This window comes from Xiphophorus maculatus, chromosome 20, assembly GCF_002775205.1.
Source record: "Xiphophorus maculatus strain JP 163 A chromosome 20, X_maculatus-5.0-male, whole genome shotgun sequence".
Taxonomy (NCBI): Eukaryota; Metazoa; Chordata; class Actinopteri; order Cyprinodontiformes; family Poeciliidae; genus Xiphophorus; species Xiphophorus maculatus.
In genome coordinates, this window is record NC_036462.1 from 2,650,521 (window position 1) to 2,678,338 (window position 27,818).

General features: G+C 39.5%; 4 protein-coding genes and 1 long non-coding RNA gene across 5 annotated transcripts; 3 read left to right on the top strand and 2 right to left on the bottom strand.

Moving 5' to 3' along the window:
* The first annotated feature begins 279 nt into the window (after positions 1-279).
* Positions 280-2,354, top strand: LOC102231811 (zinc-binding protein A33-like). The gene has a single exon (XM_005813981.2). It carries the CDS (start codon positions 435-437, stop codon positions 1,974-1,976), a length of 1,542 nt encoding a protein of 513 aa, XP_005814038.2. The 5' UTR covers positions 280-434; the 3' UTR covers positions 1,977-2,354.
* Positions 2,355-3,796: 1,442 nt separating this feature from the next.
* LOC102232064 (zinc-binding protein A33-like) lies at positions 3,797-5,176 on the top strand. Its single transcript, XM_005813982.1, has one exon. The coding sequence runs from the start codon at positions 3,797-3,799 to the stop codon at positions 5,174-5,176; it is 1,380 nt and encodes a 459-aa protein (XP_005814039.1).
* A 985-nt stretch (positions 5,177-6,161) lies between these two features.
* Positions 6,162-18,265, bottom strand: gmppb (GDP-mannose pyrophosphorylase B). The gene is made up of 10 exons (XM_005813978.2): positions 18,151-18,265; positions 15,732-15,921; positions 15,559-15,639; positions 14,707-14,755; positions 14,167-14,309; positions 11,698-11,856; positions 11,134-11,212; positions 8,625-8,752; positions 8,364-8,546; positions 6,162-7,541 (listed from the first exon to the last, which is right to left on the bottom strand). Exons 2-10 carry the CDS (start codon positions 15,858-15,860, stop codon positions 7,410-7,412), a joined length of 1,083 nt encoding a protein of 360 aa, XP_005814035.1. The 5' UTR covers positions 15,861-15,921; positions 18,151-18,265; the 3' UTR covers positions 6,162-7,409.
* A 511-nt stretch (positions 18,266-18,776) lies between these two features.
* LOC111605925 lies at positions 18,777-19,514 on the top strand. The gene is made up of 2 exons (XR_002751908.1): positions 18,777-19,075; positions 19,282-19,514. It is a non-coding gene; the product is annotated as an uncharacterized LOC111605925 (long non-coding RNA).
* pde12 (phosphodiesterase 12) lies at positions 19,337-27,414 on the bottom strand. Its single transcript, XM_005813979.3, has 8 exons — positions 26,422-27,414; positions 24,920-25,338; positions 24,335-24,440; positions 22,998-23,142; positions 21,778-21,856; positions 21,047-21,169; positions 20,754-20,959; positions 19,337-20,673 (listed from the first exon to the last, which is right to left on the bottom strand). The coding sequence occupies exons 1-8, from the start codon at positions 26,988-26,990 to the stop codon at positions 20,557-20,559; spliced, it is 1,764 nt and encodes a 587-aa protein (XP_005814036.2). The 5' UTR covers positions 26,991-27,414; the 3' UTR covers positions 19,337-20,556.
* Positions 27,415-27,818: the final 404 nt, after the last annotated feature.

Below are 27,818 nucleotides of genomic sequence, written 5' to 3' on the forward strand. Positions count from 1 at the left end.
CCGGAGAGAACCCACCATGCACAGGGAGAACATGCAGACTCCATGCAGAAAGACCCCGGCCGGGAATCGGACCCAGGACCTTCTTGCTGCAAGGCAACAGTGCTACCAACTGCGCCAAACATTAAAAACACACAAAAAAATAAAATACAAAAATTATTTAACAAGAAAAATTTGCAAAAACCATTTAAGGTTTATTTAAACTTTATTTGTTTAATTAAAATAGCACAGGCTTAGTTTAAAATTACAACCTTTTTTTGGTGATTTTAGGTCTTAAAAATGAAATATTTTTGGTCTGTGATGTGAAAAACGTTTGGACTTCCCTGGAAGAGACGGTGGCTGGACGGACATTTCCATCTCAAACAGGGAGAGCGTTCAGCTTCTGCATATAAGGTCAGAGGAGTTTTATCTGTGTGGATGTTGAGTTTGCATTTCAAATGTGTTATCTGGTGCCACCGCCTTTTCTTCAGGTGTGTACACTCATCATACAAAGCTTTGACCGTACGGCTGACACAGGACAGAGCACTGGGATCTTTCAGAGAAGATCAGCATCATTGTTCTGTCTGCTGAAAGTGAAGATGCTGCTGCAGTCAGAGAAGGATCTGACCTGCACTCTGTGCTGCGACATCTTCAGCGATCCGGTGAAGCTGGAGTGCAGCCACAGCTTCTGCAGCGGCTGCCTGCAGACGGACTGGGCCCAGAAGAGAACCAGGCTGTGTCCGCTCTGCAGGGAGACGTCGCTGCTGAGGGATCCGCCAGCCGACCTGGTGATGAAGAACCTTTGTTTCGCCTTCTTTCTGGGCAGAGGTCAGAGAGGTCCGGCCGGGTCGGAGGCCCTCTGCAGTCTGCACTCTGAGCAGCTCAAGCTGTTCTGTCTGGACCACGAGAAGCCGGTTTGTCTCGTCTGCAGAGACTCGAAGGCACACAGCGGCCACAGCTTCAGACCGGTCCAGGAAGCCGTTCAGGACCGCCGAGACGAGCTGCAGAACCAGCTGGAGCCCCTGAAGGAAAAACTGACCCGGTTCAGAGAGGTTCAGGGAAAATGTGATGAAACTGCAGAACACATAAAGATCCAGGCTGACAGAATAGAGAAGCAGATTAAAGAGCAGATTAAGGAGCTTCACCAGTTCCTGCAGGAGGAAGAGGAGGAGAGGGTCAGAGCTGTGAGGGAGGAAGAGGAGCAGAAGAGGCAGGCGATGAAGGAGAACATGGAGGCTCTGAGGAAGAACATGGAGGATCTTTCACAAACCGTCACAACAGCAGAAGAAGAGTTCAGATGTTCTGAGGATGTGCTGCTGCTGCTGCAGAACTACAAGGCTGCAAAGGGAAGAGTTCAACAGTGCCCCCTGCTGGACGAGCCGCAGCCTCTCCCAGGAGCACTGGTGGATGAGGCCAAACATCTGGGCAACCTGAGCTACAAGATCTGGACCAAGATGAAGCGCATGGTCTCCTTCTCTCCGGTGGTTCTGGACCCAAACACGGCCGAACCGCACCTGAGTGTGTCTGCGGATCTGACGGCGGTGACTTTTGGGCCGAGACAGGAGCTTCCTGGCAACCCAGAGAGGTTTGAGCAGCGCCACTGCGTCATCGGCCACCAGGGCTTCAGCTCTGGGACGCACAGCTGGGATGTGGAGGTCAGAACCGAGGAGTTCTGGGGTGTGGGCGTGCTGTCAGAGTCCGTCTCCAGAAAGGGACAGATTCAGGCCGGGTTCTGGGGGATCTGTCTCAGCGATGGGAGCTACGCGGCGACCTCCTGCGCGGTTCCCAGCACAGCTCTGCCAGTGACGAAGCTCCACAGGATCCGGGTCCAGCTGGACTGGGAGGAAGGGAAAGTTTCGTTTTTTGACCTCGATGCCAACAATCATCTTCACACCTTCAAACACACTTTCACTGAGAAGCTGTTCGCCTACATTTGCACCAAGAATGCGTCTCCACTGAAGATACTGCCTGCAGCAAGATACCCTGATGAACCACTTTAAGCTGCTACAATCAGGCAGAGAACGCAGGATGCATGTTTTATAAAACACATAGGATCAGTTTTATTATGTACATTTATTATATTCAACAGTAAAAGATGCTGAAATGCAAATAAATCCTTAATAAATACACGTTTGAAAGTCTAGGTAGATTTTGGGATCGTGCTTTTAGAAGGTGAAGGTATTCTATATTTTCTCTGTGTGACATTAAACACATTTTTAACTAAATAAAGCTAAACTTCTGTCAGCAGTCTCAACTCTTTATTTTTTGATTCTCTGGTTTCATGTTTTATAAATGTCATTGTAGAGCCCATTAGAATGTGACTTGATGATATTGCTGTACATATATTTACATATACATACTGTATCTGCATTTTTTGAATCTTTGCAAGGACTGCTCTAAGCTGCTTTTATATTGACAGCATGTTATATTTTATTCTTATTTATCTACATTGCTACTCAGTGCTGGTTGTTGTGTGTCTTGTCTCTATGCTGCTGTAACTGCAAAGTAATTTCCCTGCTGGGATGAATAAAGTAATTCTATTCTATTCTATATAGTCTAACTTTTTGTTATTTCTTTCTTCGTTAATTTAAAATGTGATCATCTAAAATCGACTTTTTGAGCTTTACATCATATTACAATATTATTCCCTCATCAAAAACACACCTGGAGTGTTGCTCTGATTATTTCATGCATATTTAAGACGTTCTTTAGAAAAAATACTCAATGGCAACCATTCAGCTGTAAAAAAACCACACACACAAAAACGCCTGGTTGGACCTAGCTCCGCCTTTGAGGCACAGCTCCTCCCCCACTCAGCTCCTTCAGACTAGCCAGCAGCAATTAGCAAACACCTGCTGAGCTCATTATAGGAGCTGTTGCTCAGTTTTTACTTCTGGTAAAAACGTTAAAGGGTTAATAGAGGAGCCATGTTGTGATGTCTTCCTGAAGGCGGAGCTTCAGACAGAGCAGGAACTTCTTAAAGAGACAGAGGCTCATTTTCAAGGCGCAAAATCTGAACCTTTAGAAACACATAAAGACGATAAGAACGTTGACCTTCTGTTGCCTGAAGAACATTAGAGGATTAATGTCTCAGTAAGATCTAGAGAAACTCATCCATGCATCACCAGAACCAAACATGGAGACGCTGCATTCAGTTTCTATGCACAACAAATCTGGAACAAACTTCCAGAAAAAAGCAAAACAGCCGAAACACTGAGTGCCTTTAAATCCAGACTAAAAGCCAGCTGGTTATAGTTGCTTTTGATTCATCAATGAAACTATGACCAACATATTTGATGTGTATTTGCTTGACGATTTTGATGACAAAATGTAATATTTATTACTTGTTTATAATTGGTTACTGTTTTATGGTGTAAAGCACTTTGAACTGTCTTGTTTCTGAAATCTGCTATAGAAATAAACTTGATTGATTGATTGATTGGTTTTGTTCCAGGTTCTGTGATCATCATTAAACCCGTTTTAATCTCAGCAACCAGACGAGGAGTTTATGGGACTTAAAGGGAGATCAAATATTTCAAATGCCTAATTCCAGATATTTCTTACAGGAGGTGTTTAGCAGTAAAAGCCACTTCAACTCATTTCCCTGTTGATGTTTGTGTTCATTGAACAGAGCTTCCCTGTGAACTGGGAAGTTTTTCTGTCGGAATCTCTGCATTTCCTCTCAACTAAAATCCTGTGATATTTCATGTTTCATCTTCCCTCTCGGCTTCGATGTTCCTCATTTATGCTCGAACAGGAACAACCGGAGCTGCGCCATGACAGTGTTTCAGATTTAAAGAAGAGCTGGAGGACAGATACGATGTCCTGTCTGTCAGAGAAAGACCTCTCCTGTCCAATCTGCTTCGACATCTTCAGTGACCCCGTCGTGCTGTCCTGCAGCCACAGCTTCTGCAGAGCCTGTCTGCAGAGATGGTGGTCCGAGAGGCGGAGAGACTCCTGCCCGCTCTGTAAGGAGATCTCCTCGTTCCGCTCTCCGCCCTGCAACCTGGCCTTAAAGAACCTGTGCGAAACCTTCACCCTGGAACGGAAGAAGAACCCTCCAAAAGAGCCGGAGGATCTCTGCAGTCTTCATGCAGAGACGCTGAAGCTTTTCTGCCTGGACCATCAGCGGCCGGTTTGTCTCATCTGCAGGGACGCGAAAGATCACAGCGACCACAGATTTAGACCCATCGGCGAGGCGGCGCAGGACCGCCGGGACGACCTCGCCAGGATCCTGAAACCTCTGAAGAAGAAGCTGGCGCTCCTGAAGCAAGCCAAGGAAAGCTGTGGTGGAACAGCAGAGCACATTAAGACCCAGTCCAAACACACGGAGAGGCTCATCAGGAATCAGTTCAACTGGCTTCACCAGCTGCTGGAGGAGGAAGAGGAGGCCAGGGTCGCCGCGCTGCGCGACGAAGAGAAACGGAAATGTAAAGACATGACGGATCGGATTGAGGTTCTGAACAGAGCGATACGAGTTCTGTCAGACACAATCAGAACCGCAGAGGAGGAGCTGAGGGCTGCAGACCTGAGATTCCTGCAGAATTACAAGGCCGCAGCAGCCAGGGTTAAACACTGCCCCCTGCTGGACGACCCGCAGACTCCCCGCGGAGCGCTGATAGACGAGACCAAACACCTGGGCAACCTGGCCTACAACATCTGGACCCAGCTGAAGAAGACGGCCTCCTTCGCACCCGTCCTCTTGGACCCGAACACGGCTCACCCAGAGCTGGTTCTGTCCGCGGATCTGACCAGCGTCACGTTCGGGCCGAGGCAGAAGCTCCCCGAGAACCCGGAGAGGTTCGACCAGCACCACTGCGTCCTGGGCGCCGAGGGGTTCGCCTCCGGGACTCACGGCTGGGCCGTGGAGGTCCGGCGGGACCAGAACTGGGGCGTGGGCGTGGTCAGCGAGTCGGTCCGGAGGAAGGGCCAAATCCGAGATGGATTCTGGGGGATTTGTCTGTTCAACGGAGACGTGACGGCCGTTTCCCATCCGGTACCCAGCAAACATCTCCCGGTGAAGAAGCTGCAGAGAGTCAGAGTTCAGCTGGACTGGGACGGGGGGACGCTGTCCTTCTTTGATTTAGACTCAGACAGACACATCCACACCTTCATCCACAGGTTCACCGAGAAAATGTTTCCTTTCATTGGGACCAACAACAAATTACCTGTGAGGATTTTACCTGTAATCAACTGGTAACGGACTACTGGAAACCAGTATGGGTTTGGGTCGTATGGGTTAAAGAGGGGTGTCCAAACTGTTTGTCACGGGGACCAAAAAAAAAGAAGAAATATTAGCTTCTTCTGCCCCAATACATGTGAAACTTATTTATTTCTACTCATGTTGCTTCATCTTGAAACAAAACCTGCTCTGGAAATAACAGAAGAAACAAACTTAATCCAAATACATTTAGTGGATTTATTTTCTTTCTTTAGAAAAACACCTTGATGACAAGAAAAAAACTGTTTTTTTCACCAACACTTTTTACACATTTATTCACCAGAATACTGCCTGACTTTAAATCAGTAACTGCTTACCGTAGCCGTCTCCCTGTTTAGCATTGAAACAAGTGACAGCTGTCTGACAGGCGACACAAACAATTAATAAAGATCGACTTAGTGATGAAATATCTGCAGCCGGAGCATCAGAAAATGCTTCAACTTGATCAGAAGTTGAAGTTTTCTTAATATGTTAGAGTTTAAACCTCAATCCATTTCAGGATTTCTCACAATGAGTGCAAACAGAACGCCTTTCAGACGCCCTGGTACCGATAATTAACCAGTTTCTACAGGAAGTCCTAAATGGACTGAAAGAGTTGAGAGGAGTGAACTAAGTTCTGCTTCCATATTTCTGTTGAGCTTTCAGCCAAACGAACAAAAAAAAACTGGAGGTAAAATCACCAGGACAGGACAAGATCATGGTGGCGAGTCCAAAAGTTCATCTTACGTTGAATATTTCATGGTTTTGTTCGTTTTTATTTTGTCGCTTAGAAAAAATCCAACTGACAGGAAATGTTCCAATATTGCTGCCAAAAAGGCATTTTTCACATCAAGCCAAGAGATTTTCTGTGTGTTTAAAATGAGGTTTCTAAGACCCGTTTAACCAAAGTACGTCCCGTATTTAATTGTTAAAAATCAGATATAGATTCAAAAATTGATTTTCATTCCTAATAAAACTCGTTCTGTTGGAGAGAAAAATGTTTTAAATTTTAATTGAAAAAAAATAATGCATTAGATTAACAGAATAATAAAGGGAGACGCAAAAAAGAAAATCAAGATAATGGAAGTGACAGGAAGTTTCAAAGTAAATTCATTTCTTTTTTAAAATAAATGACGGCTGAAAAATCAAAGTTTCAGTGATTTTTCTACACTTTAAATAAAATCAAATTTAATCTGTTGGAATATTTGTAAATAAATTCATTTTAAAAATATATCTCTTGAACTAAAAATAGTTTTAAAAATAAATATTTTTTTCAAAGTTTGATAGGACTCATTTTTTCCCAAACAGACCTGCCATCTGTAGTCCAGGTCAATCCACATTAATACGTCACGTTTTGGAGCTCTAATTTACAAAATATCACATTTTGAATTTTCCTTTTAAAAAGCCAAATGAATATCAGATGTTGACCGTTTTCTTTTAAATGGACACAAACTAACTGCATTTAGCAGGCGCTGCTGAAAAGCAATGATTTGACCTAATTAAGGAACTACTGAATATTCATTTAACGTTTTACACAGAGTGAAGGTTTTTTTCCTCTCCTCTGCCTGTTTTCTTGAAATAAATCAGATTTTTCTGCCTGAAACGTTAACATGAGAGTTTTCAGGACGTCCAGACGCCACAAACCGACTGTTGCAGAAAATCTGCTCCATCCTGTTAGCAACCGCTTCATTTCTGAAGCAAAAGAGAGAAAATCTGTTGAGTAACAATAAGTTTTAATCTAAATGAAGGATCATGATGTTGATTCCAAAGTTCTGATGTGAGATTTTCTGTTTCTTCACCTTCATCCGGCTGACAGAAAAATAACAAACATTCACATTTTGACGAGTTTTTAAACTTTCCCACCGTTAACAGTCATGATTTCAGGACAAAGCTGCTGTTTGATCCTTCAGAGGCCGAACAGAGTATGAACGCATAAAGTCTAAGAAGCAATGCTCACCATAAACCCATCATCATCTCTACCCTCCTACCAAGTGCACCAACCCCAAACCGGTTTTCCTGCAACCCGGATGCAGACGTCCGTCCCCTTAAAGTCGAACGTCCTGCCGTCTGGAGGAAGCTGCAGCCATGCAGGGCTAAAACAAGTACAAATTAAATGTAAAAAAATAAACTTGGTTGTTCATCTTCCACTTGTCGGTTTGTCCGAGGCAACGTGGGCGTTCAGTTAGTAGAGAGTTAGCCGAGGTGTTATCCTGCCGCCTCCCTCCGGGTGGCGCTACATGATGATCCGCGGCTCTGGGACCGACTCGTTGATGGATTTATGAGGCAGGACGTTGGCGCCGTTCAGGTAGAGCTCGTCGTTTACAATCACGTCCTCCCCCAACACCGTCACGTTCTCCATACGGACCTGACGGCGAGGAAAAACCCAGAAACAGGAAAAAATCAGCGCCTGACTCCGAGTTACGACGGCGTATCAGGGACCTTATAGATCGAAAAAAAACATTTCCACCAAAAAACTCAGAAAGTTTGGGATAACCTCAGAAATGTCAGAAAAAAATAACTTTAATATTTCAGAGTTTCAAAAGTCGAATATTTGCTAGAAAAAAAATAAAAGTTTAATTTTCTTTTAAAAAACCTTTGGAAATTTCTGAGTTTGAAAAGTCAACATTTTGAGATTATTCTAAAAAAATTTCAAGAAAAAAACGTGGAAATTTCTGAGTTTCAGAAGATGAAAATTTTATTTTTTTGGAAATTTCCAAGGTTTTACTAGCAAATTTTTTGACATTGCAAACTTTCAATGTTTGATTTCAATGTTTGTTTCTCAAAAATGTTGTAATTGGGGGCGCTGTGGTGGCGCAGGGGCAAAGCATGACCCACGTTGAGGCCTTAGTCCTTGTAGCGGTGGTCGTGGGTTCGATTCCCGGCCTGGCGACATTTGCCGCATGTCTTCCCCCTCTCTGATTACCCTGTTTCCTGTCAAACTACTTTCAGGTGAGGGCCACTAGAGCCAACAAAACCTTAAAAAAAAAAACAAACAAATGTTGTAATTGATCTCAAATTTTCTGACTTATCAAAGGCAGAAATTTCCTGTTTTCTTTTTTTATTTCTTAGCTTTTTCAAGCAAATTTTCACTTCTCCTCTTCAGTCTAAGCCCTAATGCGCCATCTTGGATTTCACGTTCCTCCGTTAGTAAGGATCATATTTATTATGTTTATTGGGCGGGACTCACCCACTGGCCGACGGAGGAGCTCCACCCGACGATGCAGCTCTCCAGCCAGGAGTGCGATCGGACTCTGGACCCTTTCAGCACCGTGCATCGCTTTATCCTGACGCCGTCTTCGACCACAACGCCGGCGCCGATGGTGACGTTCGGGCCGATGGTGCAGTTCTCCCCAATCTGCGCCGTCGGGTCCTGCAGACGAACGTAATCCTCTTAGCCGTCACGTCTGTGGTCGTTTTATTATTCATACCGTGGACGAGCCGCACTCACCACCAGGACGTTGCCAAGGAAACCGGGTCCTGTGCGCAGCCTCTCTGGAGCGTGTTGTCGCAGAGAGTGAAGGTACATGCACATTCCTGTGAGGAAGTCCTTCGGCTGACCGATGTCCATCCAGAACCCTGCAGGGGCCAAACCCAACGGGTCAGTAATGAGAGAAACGATCTGCTCTGCATGGAGGCTCTTAGGGCCAGGCAAGAGGGCGGCCATCTTGTTTTACAGCTTCTGCTTATTTACGCTTTGAATTCAGATCAACTCTACGACAGGCTGAGATTTTAAATTATGAGAATAAAGTCATAATATTACAAGAAAACAGCCGTACAACTATAGAGTTCAAATAAAGTTGGAACATTAGCAAAATAAGGAAGTAATTTTAGGAGAAAAAGAAAAAAAAAGAAAGAAATGTTGAGCATCTTGTGAAGATGTACTGTGGTACAAGTTTTGCAGATAATTTATATAAATACTTAATCTTTTAACACACTGGCATCAAATTAATATCAGTAGCTGGACTTTGAAACAATTGAGAAAACCAAAGAAAGAACCAAAGATCACGACATTCAAGCTTTCCCCCCCACAAAAAAACAACTTAAGATGTTTTTTCTGGTAAAATTGCATCATTACTCTGCTAAAATTATGACTTTATTCTTGTAATTAAACAAAAATGATCAAAATCTGGCTCTAATGTTGCCTAACAGGCAGGATTGAAATAAGAGCCAATTTTTGAAAATATATTTCTCCCATTTTTAATTTCAGCTTTTAGCCAAAAAAGTGAAGAAAAAAAACCTAAACTAAAATTGGAAATCAAATCTGATATGAAAACAATCTGATTATATATTTAAAGCCGTGTCGCCCGGCGCTAGAGGAACATCAACACTCCAAAAACGCAAAATCTTACCAAGTATTGATGTGCAAATATCTTAGCTTGCAAGTAACTTTTCAGCAAGATATAAAGGCTTGTTTTATGTCAATATTTCCCCAATATTCATCAAAAAGTGCTACTTCCAGGGCGTGCCGTGGTGGCGTAGGGGTTTAGCGCGACCCGTATTTGGAGGCCTTGAGTCCTCGGCGCGGCTGTCGCGGGTTCGACTCCCGGACCCGACGATATTTGCCGCATGTCTTCCCCCCTCTCCTTCCCCGTTTCCTGTCAGCCTGCTGTCATATAAGGGACACTAGAGCCACAAAAGACCCCTGGAGGGGTAAAAAAACAAAAAAGTGCTACTTCCACTTGCAGATTATTTCATGAAAAAAAAAATAGCTTTTTATACGTTAAATAATCTGCCAGTAAATCCAGCAAATTTCATCAATATTAAAGAATTATTTACTTAAAGCAAACTTTCATGTCTTGCTAAAGAGTTACTTATAAACTACTTTTGTCTTATTTCGAGTGTATTTGTATGGGACCAAAATTAGACCAAAATGCTTGGTAAAATTTGGAATTTATCCCAAATAATGAAAGCAGCAAATGAGGTAACATCACTACGGATTGGTAACTTCAGGTGAAAACTGTGATTACGGCAAGAGAAACTGGAAGCACTGGTCCGTCTACTGGGAGGGAGGAGTGTCTGTCCTTCTAGTTCATCCGCTGTTAGAGGGAGGAGGACGAGGATGAAGAAACGCTCCAGCATCAGAGCAGCTGATCTGGTTTCTGAGTTTCAAGTCAAAAATTTACTAGAAAACTTCAGAAATTTTCTTTAAAAAAGAAAAGAACAATAACTTTGGAAATCTCTGAGTTTGTAAAGTCAAAAAGCTAATTTTGGACTTTTCAAACTTGGAAATTTCACATTTTTTCAAAAACAATTCTGAGATTAAGCAAATTAGATTTTTTTTTCAAGCAAATTTTCAAACTCAGACATTCAAGAAAATGTAAAAACATTTTTGACTTTTCTAACTCAAATATTCCAATCAGTCATTTCCTCTCCAGATCTACACAAGTTTGGACGAGAGAAAAGATCCAAACACTTACGTCTGGTGGAGCTGTGAGCTGCAAAAATCAGAGCGAGTCATTTTTCCAGAAACATTTCCTCTTATTCTGACGCTACAGCAGCATGACTTAGGTTTACTGAATAAATAGTTTCAATTTTCCTCCTTAATGAGCAACAAACTAAACCACAGCTTTCATATTCTGTTCAGTTTCTCCTCAAGAAGGAAGAAAATATTTTCAGGCAACTTTGCATTAAAAGTTCATTAAAAGTTGACATTTTCCATTATTCTGTACATAATGACACTTTTAATTGACTTTTAATGCAATTTTGTATTAGAAATATCATTATTTACCAAATGAAACTTCATAACATTCATAAACATTCATGAAGACTCCAAACAGTAACATGTTTAATGCACCTCCCTTTATATAAAGTCTAACTGATTATATTTAATCTTGTTACCTTTTGTAGATGCAGGTCTGAATCATTTTTACTGCCTTTAATTACTTTTAAGTTAAGTTAAGTTATTTTATGTAAAGTAAAGAAAAGAAAACCTGAAATAAAGTGTAAGAAATATTTACCCTGCAGCTCCATGGCGTACAGATGCCCCTCTCTCGCCATGACAGGAAATATTTCCTTCTCAATAGAAGTTGGTCTGAGCTGCACACAAACGCATCACAGCAGTTAAACCAGAAAACATACAAGTTCAATTTTACAAAGAAAAACTGAATTAATCTGGTGCTTCCTGATTCCTACTCAACAACCGGCATCTAACTAACATTGAAAGAAGTACATTTAAACGTATTACTAATACTCAACAGACAAAGAAAACCACTAATAAATAATTAAAAACACCAATGGAGCTAAAATTACTCTAATCTGCAGTCAAAGCATTAATTAAGGTGTCTAGAACAACTAGAAATATGAAGCCTCTGATCCTAAATTAAACATGATAGATGATTAATAAACTTTTGCTCATTTAAAGCAGGAAAACATTTAAAGTTCAGGTTAGAAAATTACTGAAACAAAATTCATCTTTGTGCTAGAAAAGTTAAGAAATCTCTAAGCTCAGCAGGAAGCGGCTTCTTGGGGTTTCAAAGTCTCTGTGAGAATCAATTTTTTTGTTTTATGGTGTAAATACTCACCTGTATCCTGCTGAGCATGCTGGGATTGAAGATGTACATCCCGGCGTTGATCTTGTTGGAGACGAAGACCTGCGGCTTCTCGACGAAGCGCTGGATTCTGCCGCTGTCCGACTCGTAAACGACGACGCCGTACTTCGACGGTTCCTCCACCCGCGTCACCTTCACACAAACGTTTCCCATTTTCATTCGTCTGGGTTCAACATTTTCAGATCAGCGTTCAAGATAAAGATAGAAGCTTTGTTCTTCTATCTTTATTTGTTTTTATTTAACTAAACTGAACCTAAATGTTATTTTTGGGGGGTAAAAATGCACACTAAGGTGCTAATCTAGTCAGAAGAGTAAAGTAAAAATATCTAAATAGAATTTTTTTTCTCTAAAATCTGTTTTCAATTTAGTTCTTGCAGATTTCTGCTCAATTTCCCTCTTTGTTTTTAGCTTGTCTACTAAACAAGTGCCCAAAGGTCTGTATTATTATTATTATTTTCATTTTTCTACTAAATCTACTTCCTTTAGAAATAAATGCAAAACTGTTCAACTTTGCACTTATTGTGCAATAATAAACACATTTATTATTTAGTTTCCCTGCAGCTTCATAGCAGGGCAGTACGGAGCCCCCTAGGGGACATGGGGAACTTTTTTTCTTTTGCGTTCCCTCGCAAAACGTTTGCGTTCCCTTTGCAATACTGTACTGGTCAGTTATGCAGCATAATTGAACCCTGTAGCCTTTCTTACGGTGGGCGCCGTACTTTATGCTTTAATATAAGGTTATGTGAGGTTTTTCCATGAATGTTAGAATCTTTTAGTGAAATATCTGAAGTTTTATATCTTTCTTTAGGATAGAAAGGCGCCACAAACCTACGATATAAACAGAAACTTTCCGTAAGTAGGAAAGAAATAAAAACACATCCTAATTTTGAATATTTCTGAGTTATTATAGCGGGTAATAAATCATCTGACAGTTTTGATTGTGTCTCTGTTGTTCTAGTCTGAATGGTTTAAAGAGCTGCTTTCAGCTCCATCTCAGCCTTAACAGACATAAACATGCAGGAAAAAATAAATCGATTTTCAATCAGTGTTTTGCACCAAACAGTTAATAATAATAAACAAGTTTTCACTGAGGCTCTGTAGGAGCCTTATGAATGAAATAAGTCATTATTGATATGACAGGAGCAGGAGGCTTTGACACTTAGGTGAGTCGATGTGGGCGTGACGTCACCAGGTGTGAATGGGAAGGATACTGACCTGCTGGCTTTGTGTGTATGAGGAAGCGGTGAGCGGGGCGGTCAGTCCTGGCAAAGTTTGGAGCATAATAATCAAAATGGAATAAATCGATAATTGTGACAGAACAAAGAAATGATCTGGACTTGACTGATAAACGGACAGGTTAGATTCCCCAAGTTAACCCAGTGCGGCCCTTTACCATCATTAGTTTGTCGTGTTTTTAATAATAAAACTTGTTTATTATTATTAACTGTTTGGTGCAAAACACTGATTGAAAATCAATTTATTTTTTCCTGCATGTTTATGTCTGTTAAGGCTGAGATGGAGCGGCACTGAAAGCAGCTCTTTAAACCATTCAGACTAGAACAACAGAGACACAATCAAAACTGTCAGATGATTTATTACCCGCTATAATAACTCAGAAATATTCAAAATTATAATGTATTTTTATTTCTTTCCTACTTATGGAAGGTTTCTGTTTATATCGTAGGTTTGTGGCGCCTTTCTATCCTACAGAAAGATATAAAACTTCAGATATTTCACTAAAAGATTCTAACATTCATGGAAAAACCTCACATAACCTTATATTAAAGCATAAAGTACGGCGCCCACCGTAAGAAAGGCTACAGGGTTCAATTATGCTGCATAACTGACCAGTACAGTATTGCAAAGGGAACGCAAACGTTTTTGCGAGGGAACGCAAAAGAAAAAAAGTTCCCCATGTCCCTTAGAGGGCTCCGTAGGTTAACAATACTACAGTTAACCTGCAATATTTATAAAATAGATTTACTTTATAAGTAAAATGTGTTTATTTATAAATTCTAAAGTAAATAAATGCTTCAGTATTTTTCCTCTAAAATCTGCTTTAAATTTAAATGAGTTTATAAATTCTGTATTATTAATAAACACATTTTACTTAAAATATTCCTATTTTATAAATAAAATGTAATATTATAAATGTGCGTATATTTTTGATTATTAACAGAAACTGACAACATTTAAGTGTAATGCAAACAAACATGGTCGTATAATCTGCAGCACAAAGGAAAGAAATGACATTAAATGCTACAATAAGCCTTAAACTATTACCAGAACTATTAGATTTAAATCCAACAAGCTGTTACAAGCTGAAATATTCTGAACTAAGGTCTCTACTGATTCCTGAACGTTTAGTATTTTAGTGAACCTTATCAGGATGTGTCCCAGCCGGGTTTCGGGTCATTGAACCCATTTCTGACAGTTTCTCACCACGATGGTTCCCTCCTGGCCGTGGCTGCGGTGGAACCGCAGCAGATCTTTGAATGGGAAGTCACAGATGACGTCTGAGTTGAGGACGAAGAACGGCTCGTTGTCGACGTTCAGCAGCTGTCCGGCCAGCGCCAGCGGCCCGGCTGCGAACGAGCAGAAACAACGAATTTAGAGACTGAGACGAGGATGAACTCAGATGGAGCCGTTCAAGGCGAATGTTGATAAAAATGCATCTTTACTGAACTTTTGTTTAATCTAAATCTTTGCTGAATTCCTGCAGACCAGCAGATTCTTCCAGAGTCCAAATATGAAGCATTTTGAGGAACCATAAAGTTTTTAACCTAAAAATGAGTTTAACTGCAGTAACCAATTTCAATTAATCCTACTAAAGTTTTCCCTTATTAAAATATTTGTAGTTGTTAATATTTAACACTTTGAATGGAGCAGTTTGTCAGCAAATAAGCAATTTCCCCTTAAATAAAGTATGTGTTATTCAACTGCAGTCCATTTAAAATGTTTAGACATGTTATTCGGACTGACCGGTTCCCAGAGGCTCCTTCTCATGAGACAGAGAGATCTGGATCCCGAGCTGAGGAAGGAAACAGACACAATTTTAATCAGGATGCAGCAGACAGAACAACAAAGATTCAAATGTTTATAAAACCGTATTTTGTCATTTTTATGCTTCACGTAAAAACAAAACTGTTTCACACGTCAACAAGTCAGAGCCAATCAACTGGGTACTTTAACGGGATTTTCTTTACAGAATTTGAACCAGGTGAAGTTAAAACTGTCCATTTACAGACAAATTGAAACCAGGTTTTTTCATTTAAAATGGAAAATATTTCCACTTGTGTACAGTTTGTACACAGTACACACAGTTTGTACAGTAATTAAGTTTGGACTTAATTACCACTCTGTATGTCTGTCGCAAAAAGCAATAAGTCGCACGATAAACTAAAACAAACTCAATAATTTCCATTTGCATGATTTAAAGTTTTTCTCTCTTTCAACCAAAAACTGGATGATAACAGTTTTCAGTCGGGTGTTTTGGTCTTAACTAGTCCTAATTTTGAAGGAAGATTTTGTCAACAAAGATTCATTTTATTTGCTCTTTCTGTTGTTTTGGATATTTAAACGGTTTTCCAGTTCCAGTGTTAAATGTTCCTTAGAATTTAAGGTTTATTAATCTTTGAGAATGAGTTCTTGCGTTATTATGTAATTACTGTTATAGTAATAGAAAATTATTTCAAAACAATGATATTATTGTTTATCGCGATAAGTTAATGATTCATTTATTGCTCAATTATTATTTTAATAATGAATGGATCATGATTAATCGTTCCAGCCCAGTTTTGGCTGCAGTCTCTGAATGTTGGGTAATGTTCTCACTCTCTGCTCCTGGACTCTCATCTCCCTCTCCAGCAGCTCCGACATGTAGCTGACAGCCAGAACCACGTGGTTGACTCCGGCCTGCAAACACGCACAGAGACGCAAGTACACGGCGACCGATCAATAAAGGTCATCACGAACCCGTCAGCAGACTCAGCGCAGCTCCTCCTCACCTTGACCAGCGCCTCCACCTGGTGCAGCAGGATGGGCTTGTTGCAGAACTCCACCAGCGGTTTGGGGACGCTCAGGGTGAGCGGCCGCAGCCGGGTCCCATAACCCCCAACTAGAATCAAAGCCTTCATCCTTCAGCCGTCAGCAGCAGGAAGCGGAGGAGGAAAGAGTTCATAAACAGCGCGGCGCAACCTGAGGAGGAGAGGAACATAAAAAATAGGATTTTAAAATCTTCACAAGCTCATATGACAGGATCAGGGCTGGGTACTAAATAGTTACATTTACTCAAATACATCAACTGTTTTGAAAAACAAAATGTGTTTATGCGTATTTTTACTACGCTGAACTTTTGACTTTTACTTGCATAATTTTATTATGAAAAATTTCTACTTTTGATTAAATTTTCTGGATTTTCAACCCACTGAATGAAAAACAAACATGTTTTAACCAGAAATCCACCAGACTCAGACACAGACACACAGCTGCATATCTTGTTAAAGTTTCCTAAGTTTTATATTGAAAGAAACTGACTTGGAAAAACTATTTTTTTACTTACATGAATTATTGTCATTTTGGTCCTTAAAATACCAACATTTCCAAGTAACTTTATACTTTGGTAAGTCTAAATATGTAATTTTTAAATATTAAATGATTGTTTTGATCAGATATTCAGTACTATTTACCAAATACTTTTTACTGTTACTTGAGTAAAGATAAGTTGAAGTAGTGCTACTCTTACTTGAATACAACTTTTGGCTAATCTCCTCACCTCTGGATACGACTGATTATTTTCAAATTGCTTCTTATAATTATGATGCATTTCTCCAACTAATTAATAAATAAAAACGTGCAAGCATAATACAAATAAAGTGAGCAACATTTGCAGAATAACTGCTGCAGGTGGGATGCAGAAACCGGACTGAACTTTGCTGAAACAGATAGATTCATAACAACTAAAATTATAGTATATGTATTTTAATCATGTCACTTGATGATTTCTAATATAAATAACTGATTTTAACAACAGGTGATCTTTATTTACACAAAAACCTAAAAGACAAACATTTGGTTGCTTTTTCTTTTAAAAAGAATAAGGAAATATTTGCCTGAAATGGTCAATTTTATAATTAAAACTCTTCACATATGTTTGTATCATTGCTCTGATCTCTAAACATGTGATCTGTAGAAGCAAGGTACCAGACTAAAAACTAAAAATAAATCCTGGTTGTCCAAAGTAGCAGATTATAGAAATATAAGTTTGAAGCTGGAGACGCTACAAAACTGATCTGAACACCTGAAGTATTTATTTCAGGGTGAGGATGGGTTGGCACAAAAACATGGTTCTCCACAAAAATGTTTTTAAACTTTACTCAACAGCCTTTAAAGTTACTTAAATTAATAGTAAAAACATAACTATCAAACTTATTTGAAGTAGGATGTTGATGAAGACGATCATTGCTAAAGTTGGACCTCGAGTGACATGATTTAATCTATTTATTAGGATCCGTTTTAGTAAATGTTGCTGACTGAAAGCGTGATAGTTTCATCAGATCAGGTCAGAGATCCGACAGTCAAATTCCACTTAAAATAAACTTGTGATGTATAAAAGTGAAACTCCTGGAAAAACAGCAGATAGAAAGACACTCCAGTTCAACAAAACAAACCAAAAACGTTTGAAAAAGGGTTTGGGAAAGCAACAGTTTCTTATATTATTGACTTTCAAACATTTTATACTAAGAAAGGAGGATTGATATCATCTCCAGAAATAAAAGTCCACATAAGTGACACAAAAGCCCTTTTAACTTAAAAAAAAAGCTCAAATTAATCATGGAAAAGCACTATTTATAATTATTTATAGCATCTTCATTCTTTTTTGCAGTTGTTCTTGATAAATCCTTAATTTACACTTTCATAAAAACAGGCGGATCTTTAATGGTCTTCATGGATTGTTTTCCCCATAAAGTAATCTTATTGTTTAAAACTAATATATTTTAAGACGATATTTGGCTTTAATGATAGATTTTGTTTTACAAAACAGAGCTAATGGATGTGCAACATTTTTTAAATCATAGATGAACAATATTTAAAGGCTAACAACGACCCGAAACAAACTGGACACTAATTTCTGTACAACACCAGAAACTAATTTAACAGTTTCAGCAAACACAGATAATTAATCATAAACAGCGGAGATTAAACTATGAAACTTTTATGTTTACGTTTTATCCAAGATTAAATTAAATAAAAGAAAAGCTTTTAAGACTGACAAGAACTCTCGTTTTATGGTGTTTGAACTCAGGTTAGCTAGTTTAGCTCAATTTATCTACATGAAAAGACCACAAACCGATTCTTAGCCGCCGGTTAATACAGTCTCCTAAGCATCTAACTGTGTGTGAATAAGTTAAGAGGATAAAAACTTACAGGGGTTTAACCACTGAAGCACTTCAGGAGATTTCTGAATGACTGAAACTCTGAAAATGACACGTAACATTCCTCAGACCCGAATTCCTTGTTTGCCTTCCGGTTCGGCAGCGTCGTGATAAGGCAGTCGGGGGTTACACATTCAGCATCCGGTGAGAACCTTAAAAATAAGGTAAGTTCCGGAAAAATGTCCGTTGAAGTCCGCTAAACATTTTTATCAAATATGCAAAGTCGCGATTTGTTGTCAGCATATTTATAACGGATGCTACCCACCCCTGCTTCGTTTTACATTAATCTAAAACCTATTGGAAAAATTTACAAGTCAGATCATATCGTTTCCGGTTCTTATGCGTCATTCCGACTAACTTGGTGGTCATCCTTTACTTCTGTTGCCGAGTCAGGGGTGTTAAACTTCACCAACTGTCCAAACTTAAACCATTATTTAACTCTAGAAATAAATATATTATTTTTTTTAAGTCAAATGAAAAGGAATAGAATTTCATCGTGTCGCAACTATGCAATCATTTTTATTTATACTTTTTTTAATTCCCCTTTAATGGCAAATCATGGTATGTCCCAAACAACCTAAATTCGCCTCTTTCACTCTGACCAATCAGAGGCGAGAAGGGAAAATTAAAGGCAACGTGTAACTTTACTACCAGTGAAACGCCCGAAACGTCGCAATAATCCTGATTGATCTGACTGTTGTATTTTGGATAAAAATCATTTTAGATCAGATGACTGCTGCATGAAATCTTTGCATGGTTGGATGGTTAGAATGCCAGGCAGAGACGTTGGAGTAGAAGACAAGATGATGTTTCAACTCGACTGTGATTTGATTTGGGGTCGTAGTTCAGGTATAATTTGAACCTTTGAGATGCTAAACAGCTGCTCCAAGTCGCAAAAATCGCCACATTTACGCTTTGTAAGTACTCTATTCATTATTATTTATCTGCATTATATTCATATATTTATTATTTGAAAAGTTGTGTTAATAATGTGTACCCAACGTGTCAATAAAGAAATAGAGATTCATATTAAGAAGTTAAATGAAATAAAGATATAACCAAACTACCCAAATGATAAAATGTAAGCATGATTCCATCATGGTGTCTTTGTGTTTCCCTGCAGGGAATGAGCAGATTGTGGTCTTTCATTTCGTCCCAATCAACTCGCACAGCAACCAGAGACTTGAGCAGTTTATTCTGAGTTACAATATAAGGACATTAATTCCCATTTACAGTTCATCGTAGAGGTATTTGAAGGAAAGCAAGTTTGGTTTTCCTTCCACTGTGCAGTCGTACCACTTTGTGCTGGTTTATAGCATAAATTCCCAATTAAACATTGTTTTTTCATGGTTCCAACATGACAACGTGTAGCTGTTTCTTCTAAAGGAGTTTAGGAAACATCAAAATGAAGATTTAGGAGTTTGAGCTGAATGTGTCAATCTGCACCAGGGCTGGGCAATACGGCTTAAAAATAAAGATCCAGATTCTTTCATACCAGACCTGATTTCTTAATTAATTACACAGGATGAAAGTATTTCTAAAAAGTGTCTTTTGTTTCAATCATCCCTTCTGTGAGTTGAATGATGGGGTATTAGGGCCAGGTTAGCGCAACATTAGCAAAATAAAAATGCAATTTTATCAGAAAAACATCTTCTAATGAAGAGAAAAAAAAGTTGTTTTAATGAGAAAAAAGCTCAGATAGTTTTCAGAATTGGACATGAGCTGCTCAGATTGTGAAAATAATTTCATGTTAATGTGTTAAAAGATTATTTAACACTATTAATTACTACCTTATTTTTGCATTATTTTGACTATTGTTGTATGACTGCAGGTTTGTAAAACTGACTATTTTCCTAATAAAAAAAAAATCACAGCCTGACCCTAATATTTTGTAATAGAGCTGTACAACATGCAATATGGCCGCCCTGACATCATGCTGAACTATGGAAACCCAAAGATCGCATTGGTAAGAAAAAAATCCACATTTTCCAAAAATGTAAACTTCAAAATCCAATTAATTGATAACATCGATTTATCGCCCAGCCCTAATCTGAACTTCACAGAGCAACAGCAGTAGGCTTCATTAACAATAATAATAATCTAATGGTAAACAATTAATATCTTAAATCTTTCCCTTTAACTCTGTCCAGAAGTGTCAACAGTAACTCAGTCTGTTGGATACTTGCGAAGTAAAATAATCTTCGTAGTGCTTTAAATTTAAAATGAGCGCTGAATATCAGTGCTGGCAATGAAATAACTGTAAAATGAACTGAACCACAACAACTTCATGAGTCTGTAGCGTCCAACAGATCTCTGGGGAAGCAACGTCTCACAAAGGCAACCTTGTGTTCGTCTGCAGGAGGAACTTAAAGCATCTTAATGAAAAGGTCAGAGGTCACTAGTTCCATAGGAGGTCGCAAACCAGCGCGATGTGGTCGGAGGGGTGAGCCACGCTGGGCAGAGCCTTGTGGGTGGTGACCTCCTGGTGGCTGGGCAGAGGAATCACCTGCTCCACCTGTAGGGGAAAAATAATCGGGTCAGATTCGGGTAGTGATAAAAATAATTATCTTGAAACCAGGAAAACCATGAAGGTACCTGCATGCTCTGCGGCTGGATGAAGATGTAGTCCAGGCAGCCGTGAAATCCTCCCACATAGTTGGTGTAGGCCGGCTGCCCGCAGGCACTCTGCAGCGGCGGGAAGGTGGAGCTCAGCGGCATGCAGCAGGACTCTTCCGGACCCGAGCTGCTCCAGTCCGCGTGCTGCGGAGGAACCGCCGCCTCGCTGAGCAGCTGGACCACACCTGGAGATGCGAGATCAACGACAAACCAGCAGATCAGTTCTGCTTCTGGTAACCAGACATGGAGCGACCTGACCTTTGACCTGTTACCTGAGCCTGGAGAGGAGTTGAGGTCACCACAGAAGACCAGCGGAGCTCCAGGTGCAACGTCAGCGATCACCTGGCTCAGGTGCTGCAGAGCCACGCCCATCTGGACCAGGCGAACATTCCCGCCTTCAGCATGAAATTAGGTTCAGTTTAAAGAGCCGTCGCCACCTCACTGCTTAATTAATTATGTTTTATTGATTACTGAAATAATCGTCAACTAATTTAGCAACTGATTAATTATTAACTGGAGTTTATAGATAAATCTGATGAAAGAACAACGCAGTCATAGTAGAAATTAACCCAAAACTGTACAAAAAATAAATAGATTTTGCATTTAAGATGAAAAGAAACAAAATCTGCAAATATATTCTACACCAAATTCCTCTGGTGTCTGTTTTAGCCTAATTTGGTACAAATTCAATAAAAAAAATCCTATTAAGCCCTTCTACTACCCAATTATTGCTAAAAATAAACATACAAACCGATCAGCCCCACACTGTGCTGATGTTACATCAATCAGAAAAAGCTGAACGTGTCATATGTTCGTGTCCTTTGCTACAAATGATTCACTAATGTTCATTTTATTATTTATATTTATTTGCATTTTTTAATGTATTTCTAATATTGCATAAAAAGGCTTAAATGTGTAAAATCTGCAGAATGTGCAAATTTTTAAAATCCGATTAATCGTCAGAATAATCAATAGTTTAATCGATAACTAAAATACTCATTACCTTTTGGGTGCCAGTACAGGTGAGTGTTGGCCACACACACCTTCCTCTCTGGGTTGCCGAGGTCTTGGAGCACGGAGACCTGCAGAGGAAAAGAACGCTGACTAAAACCGCCCAACAGTCACCGCCATGAACTCACATCCAGTCCCTGCAGGAAGCTGCAATCACAGCTACTGACGGAAATCCACTCATCATTCACAAATGTTGCTTGAACTGCCATTTTCACCGGTCATCAGGCAACGTACAGCGATGTTCAGAGCACAAATTCACTACCACAAAACATTAAAGTACTGCTTAGGCCTGGCGCAATAAATCAATCATTTCCATTTAAGTAATTGATTGTTTTTCTCTTCAGTCTTTAGTTGGATGCCTTCAGCTGAACTAATCCTTATTATGAAAGACAATTTTGTTTACAGAAATTTCATATTTTATTTGTTGTATTTGTTGATTTATTTTAGATTTTTAAAATGTCTTCCAGTATTAAATGTTCATCAGAATTTAAAGTTTATTGATCTTTGAGAATGTGTTCTTGCATTATTGTACCATTACCATTATATTAGTTGAAAATGGTCTCAAAACAACAATATTATTGTTTATTGCAATAACCTCTGGGACAATTTATCGTCCAGGAAAATTTGTTACTATGACAGGCAATAAACATTTTTAAATTGTAAGAAAAAGGTTATTTCAATAAGAAAAGTCTTGGAAAATAATTTTTTTCTTACTTTTTGTATTGTAGTTCTTCATTTTCTTCCACTGTATACTTGTAATACGAGTAAAAAAAAAACCCATCATAACGTGTCCCTTATATTTTGTCAGAGTTAACCTGAATAAGTAGAATCTTGATTGCCAAACAAGATGGCCGCCCTGGGCGCGATGACATCACTCTGAACTTTGAAAACCTAACGAGAGCATTGGTGGAAAAAATCCAGATTTTCCAAAGATTAAATCTTAAAAAACACAAATTTGCTTAAATGTATAAAATTGATTCATTGACCAGTTCTAGGAGGTGCTTGAGACTTTAAATATTAACTTTGTTAAAATCTTTTTTGGGAAGGCTATGACAAAATTCAACTTTTTTTGTAAAACCACATTATGGCAAAAACAAAGCTTGAAAACAATATGCAACTTTTTGAAAAAGGTGCTGCAAAAGCAGTAATTTTATGACGCATCAGTCACAAAAAGACATGCTGACTGCATGAGGAGCCAGTTTCTAGCTGTACCTGCAGTGCTGTGGACCTCTGCAGGATCCTGTCCTTCAGGCCGCTGTTCGCAGAAAGCTTCTCCAGCAGCTCAGAGTGTAAGGGGTCAGAGGTCAGGGCCTCGCTCAGCATGATGTCATGACGGCTGAGCAGACGAAACTTTGACCTAAAACACAGAAGGTGTAATTAGCATGCAGCTCAGCAGGGGGCAGCAGTGAGACCAACCAGACTGAACACAAACAGGTTCTACTGGCACCATTATCAATAACTTAGTGTTAGAAATCCATTTTATAGATTCATCAAATTTTTGTTTTTGAAGATTTAAATTTCGGAAAATCTGCATTTTTTTCCACCGATGCACTCCTTGTGCTTCCATAGTTCAGAGTGATGTCATCACTCTTTGGGCGGCCATCTTGTTCAACAATTGTCTTTTACAGCCTCTATTTATTTCAATGTTGAATTCAGGTCACCTGTACGACTAAATATAACGACCAGGCTACAATTTCTTTTAGTTTTAATTACGTCATAATAGTCATCATATGGCAAGAATACAGTTGTACAACAATAATGTTGAAAAATGAGAGCATAAGGTGTAATATTATGAAAATAATATTACACCTTATTACACCAGCACAGGTGAGTGTTGGCCACAAAGATTTGTGTGTGTGTGTGTGTGTAAGATTTTATAAGATTTTATGAAATTTAAATGAGGAATGTTGAGTGTCTTGTGAAGTTAGACTTTATTATACATTTTATAGATAATACTTAATGGAAATATTTAATCCTTAAGCATCAAATTATTATTAGTAGCAAAACTTTGAAACAATTTTGTTTATTAAAGAATCTCACAGACTGATCTGCTCACAACAGACCGTGAAGACTCTAAGCTTTTTCCTCATTAAAACTAAATTTTTCTCATAATTTTCAGAAGTTTTTCAAGTAAAATTACAATAGTATTATGACTATATTCTCGTAATAAACAGAAATTCTCATAACCTGGCCCTAATACTCCATCGCACAAATCACAGAAGAGAGGATTGAAATAAAAAAACACTTTTTGAAAATATTTTCTCTCATTTGCAATTTCTTTTGGGTTTTTTATATTTTTAGAAAATAAAGCTATAAAAAATATTAAAATCAAATCTGGTCTGAAAATCTCTTATGTTATTTTAAGGCATATCACCCAGCACTATTTCTGGTCCAGTTGGATGTTTAATAAAAATCAAAAGATAAACTGGACTGAGCATTTTTCCACATGAATCCAGAGAGAAGAAATACTGAAGCTGGGTTATGAAACTAATCCAAACGCATGAAAAATAACCTTTAATGGGATGAAATTACAGTTTATCTGGACTAACCTGCAGTAGAACGTAGCCAGTCCTTCATGCTGCTTCTCTTTGAGCCTGAAAACGCCGTCCAGACCGAAAGCATCCAGCGCCGGAGTCAGACTGTCCACAAACACGCCTGAGGAGTCCAAAACATTAAGATTTAACATCTAATAAAAACTTTATATTGAAGCTGTTAACATCAAGTTTTTGGTCAACTGTTTGTAACGGCATAGATTATTTTTTACACTCACTAAAGTCAATGCAAAAATATCTAAATTGTGATATTTTTATATCAAAAGCTTCAATCTAGATAAATAAGTTTGCAGGTTTTTCCATGAAACAAAAGAAACAAATGAACAAAGAAAGAATGAAAGAAACAAGAGAAAAAAATGAAACCAACAAAGAAAGAAACAAACTCAGAAGGAAATAAACAAAAGAGAGAAAAAGGAGTTATGAGCTCAAACTACAACCCTTATAAACAGAAATCTCCAAACCAGCACCGTTCTTGTGTTTAGTAAACTCTGCTATTTTAGTATTTCATTCAAAGTGGACTAAATCCTTGGGATTTTAATGTTTAATGAACTGGTGAATCTTCAGCTTCTGAGCTGCGGTCACCTTTATCCACTTCCTGCAGGCAGATGATGTCAGCGTTGTAGCCCGCCAGCTCCTTCTTGACCAAGTTCTGCCGGTAGTCCAGCTGCAGGGCGTAGGGGGCGCAGTACGGGTACAGCACCGTCTTGGACAGATCCGTTTGGGCGTAGACGTCGGCCAGGATGTTGTAGGACACCACCCTGAGCGCCGGCCACGCCGCGGCCCTCAGCGTGTACGCGTGGCGGTTGTCGAACGTGCACACGCCCGGTCCCGCCTCCACTGTTGCCACGGAGACCAGTTCTTTGGCCTGGCCGGTGCGGCTGCCATCTTTGGGAGTGCAGCGCAGCTTGAGCCTGCAGCCGATGTCCTGATTGGACGGGACGAGAACTCGCTCGCATCCGACCTGCGTCCATCCACCTTCCGGAGCCGGAGAATCTTTAGGACTGAAGTTAGAAACAACCAGGAAGGACAGAAGAAGATTCAACAACACAGACGGTCTAGTCAAAGCATCTGCAACCTTTACAATCAAAAGAGCCAGCTAAGTAAAACTAGTTTAGAGTCACAAATGTTACATGATCATTTGAAAAAAAGACTTTTTATTTTTTGATAAATATCTAATATAGAAACTGTGTTCTTGTGATTAAAGAAACAATTTTCTTTCTATTTTTAGGTTTTAAATCTAATAAAGATGCAAATTTTCAGTAATAAAATGTGTGGATTTACTTTTTCTTCTAAGGGATGCACATATCTGCAAGAAATGCTATTAAAAATACTCTAAAGTTGAAGTATTTATTAGGAATGTACAGATACAAAAATGTGTACATTTATTGATATCCAATATTAATATTGTCAAAAGCAAATATTTACTGATGTTATCTATATTTCACTACTGTTTTGACAGCTTTGGGGGAAAAAACACCAGAAAATGATAAAAATACATTTCAGTTGCTCATATCAGCTCAGTTTTATTTATTGGACTAATACAGATAAGTTAAAAAATGACTAATATCGGCCGATACCGATGCTGAGGTATCATGCAGCCTGGTTAAATGTTCATTATTGATTTTTGAGTTTATTGATCTTTGAAAGCAAAGTTTTCAACATTGCTTGAAAATGATCTCAAATCAACATTAATGTTTATTGCAATAATTTCTGGGACAATTTATTGTCCAACAAAATTTGTTATTGTGACAGGCCTATGGCAATGGTGTCCAAACGTTTCTACCTGCTCAACGATAAACTCAATTTTTATGAAACTTGCATATTGTTAAGCATCCAAAACATAAAAGAGCTTCGGGCTGTTTCTATATTAAAAGAAAATCTGAACTTTATTCTGTTTCATCGGCCAAATAGTTACCATTTTTGACTTGTGGTCTGCAGCCAAACAAAATCATTTCAAGGGCCAAAAGTGGCCCCGGGGCCACACGTTGGACACCCCTGGCCGCTTTAATGAATAGATGAAACTGAATGGACACAATCTTTTGAACAATACTGTTGTGAAATAAATAACAACAATCCACAGTTACCTAGTATTAGTTGAGTTTTCTTTGAACCACATATACTCGCAGTCCTGGAGGTTCCCAAACTCCACCTGCAGCTTGGGGCAGACTGGAAATCCTGCCATGAGGGATACTGGGAGCTCAGCTGTGGTGAAAGTGGGAGCGTTCCTCTGAACATTGTATTGAACTTCTCCCACCTGCAGCACCGCTCCGTCCTGCCAAGCCTCGCAGTTTGGCAGCGTGTCGGGAACCTCGTCCCCCTTGAAGAACAGCTTCACCACGGCGGTTTCCGCAGCCTCGCTCGGCTGCTGATCCAGCTTCTTCTTTGACTTTTTCGCCTTTGCCTGGTTCTTGGCGATGGTGTTGGAGATCCGAGTCAGGACCTTCCCCAGCGCCTCGTTCTGGTCCCGCAGCATGTGTTTTTGACTGTCCTCCAGGCAGAAGGAGATGGTGAGCTTCGGCTCCCCGGGAAGGCACCGCACCACGGCCGCCTCCATCCGACCGAGAAGGCGGCTGGATCTGCTAAAGGTACGCGGAGAGGAAGTGAGGAGGCAGCGGGGGAGCAGAGCGCAGGCAGCGGGTAGGTGCTTCAACATGAAGCCCTCTGCGGATGGAGGAGGAAGTAACCCCAAAATATCAGCAGCAGAAGAAGAATTAACCGAAGCAGACAAAGATAAGCAGGTTAGCCCGATGCTAAACACCCAATAAAATGAGCAATTTAAATTAACCTCCACTAAAGTGTTTAAAACACAAACACATAATACGTTCCTAAGGCAAAAATGCGCATATAGAGACAAGCATTAATACTAGCAAAAGACGGCATTTAAAAACTTAACGAGCTACTTCTTCTGTATGTCAGTGTTGTTTTCAGATAGCTCCATTCGTCCAATAGCACCTCCACTGGCCAAAAGTATAATAACACATGGCAATAATAGGTTTTATAAGACCTATTCTCTCAATAAATTAGACTGAAACAGACATGCAAGTAATTAGGCCCGAGCAGCAAAGCGCTGCGAAGGCCTATTGTATCTGTACTGTTTATTATTATTATTATTATTCTGCCCCCCCAAAGAGGAGCCTTTTTGGGGGCTTTATCATATTCAAAAACTCACCAAACTTGGCGGAAGCGACTAGGCGGTTTAAAAATTTTGAATTTTAAGGTCGCCGCAAAAATCGCAAAAAAAATTGCTCAACGGCAGCAACTAGCAATTTTCAACAGACCCATTGCTATTCACTTACTTCATCGTAGAGACTTGAAATTCGGTACAGTTGTAGAGCTCACTAAGACGCTCAGAATTTACAAGTAATGTCATAGTGCAACTATCACAGGAAGTCGGCCATTTTGTATTGAAGGTCCATTTTGGACCTCGAGTTTGACGTTTACAGCCTTCGTATTTGATCGAACTCCTCCTAGGGATTTCGAT